Source organism: Chaetura pelagica, unplaced genomic scaffold (genome assembly GCF_000747805.2).
Source record: "Chaetura pelagica isolate M959 unplaced genomic scaffold, ChaPel_1.0 scaffold463, whole genome shotgun sequence".
Classification (NCBI taxonomy): Eukaryota; Metazoa; Chordata; class Aves; order Apodiformes; family Apodidae; genus Chaetura; species Chaetura pelagica.
In genome coordinates this window covers 37883-38136 of record NW_009952816.1, presented here as the reverse complement: position 1 = coordinate 38136, position 254 = coordinate 37883, and the positions used below count along the sequence as shown (strand labels likewise).

The 254-nt window shown below is 58.7% G+C and overlaps 1 protein-coding gene across 1 annotated transcript in view; it reads left to right on the top strand.

Moving 5' to 3' along the window:
* Positions 1-240: 240 nt before the first annotated feature.
* Positions 241-254, top strand: part of CILP2 (cartilage intermediate layer protein 2) — a gene marked incomplete at its 3' end in the record, with an annotated part of 2509 nt that continues 2495 nt past the window's right edge. The window contains exon 1 of the mRNA XM_009995074.1: positions 241-249. Coding sequence (XP_009993376.1) covers positions 241-249 — 9 coding nt within the window. The remainder of the gene's footprint in view (positions 250-254) is intronic.

Sequence of the window (254 nt, the reverse complement as noted above, 5' to 3'; positions counted from 1 at the left end):
AGGAGGTGACATTCTGCTGCAAGGCCAAGGGCACCCCCGTGCCCAAGAAGTACTATTGGTGAGCGGAACACCGGGATGGGGGATGTTGGGGAACCATCAAATTCCAGAATCCCAGACTGGTTTGGGTTGGAAGGGACCTTAAAGATCATCTAGTTCTGACCCCCTGCCTGGGCAGGGACACCTCCCAGCAGCCCAGGCTGCTCCAAGCCCCATCCAACCTGCCCTTCAACACCGACAGGGATGGGGCAGGTGAG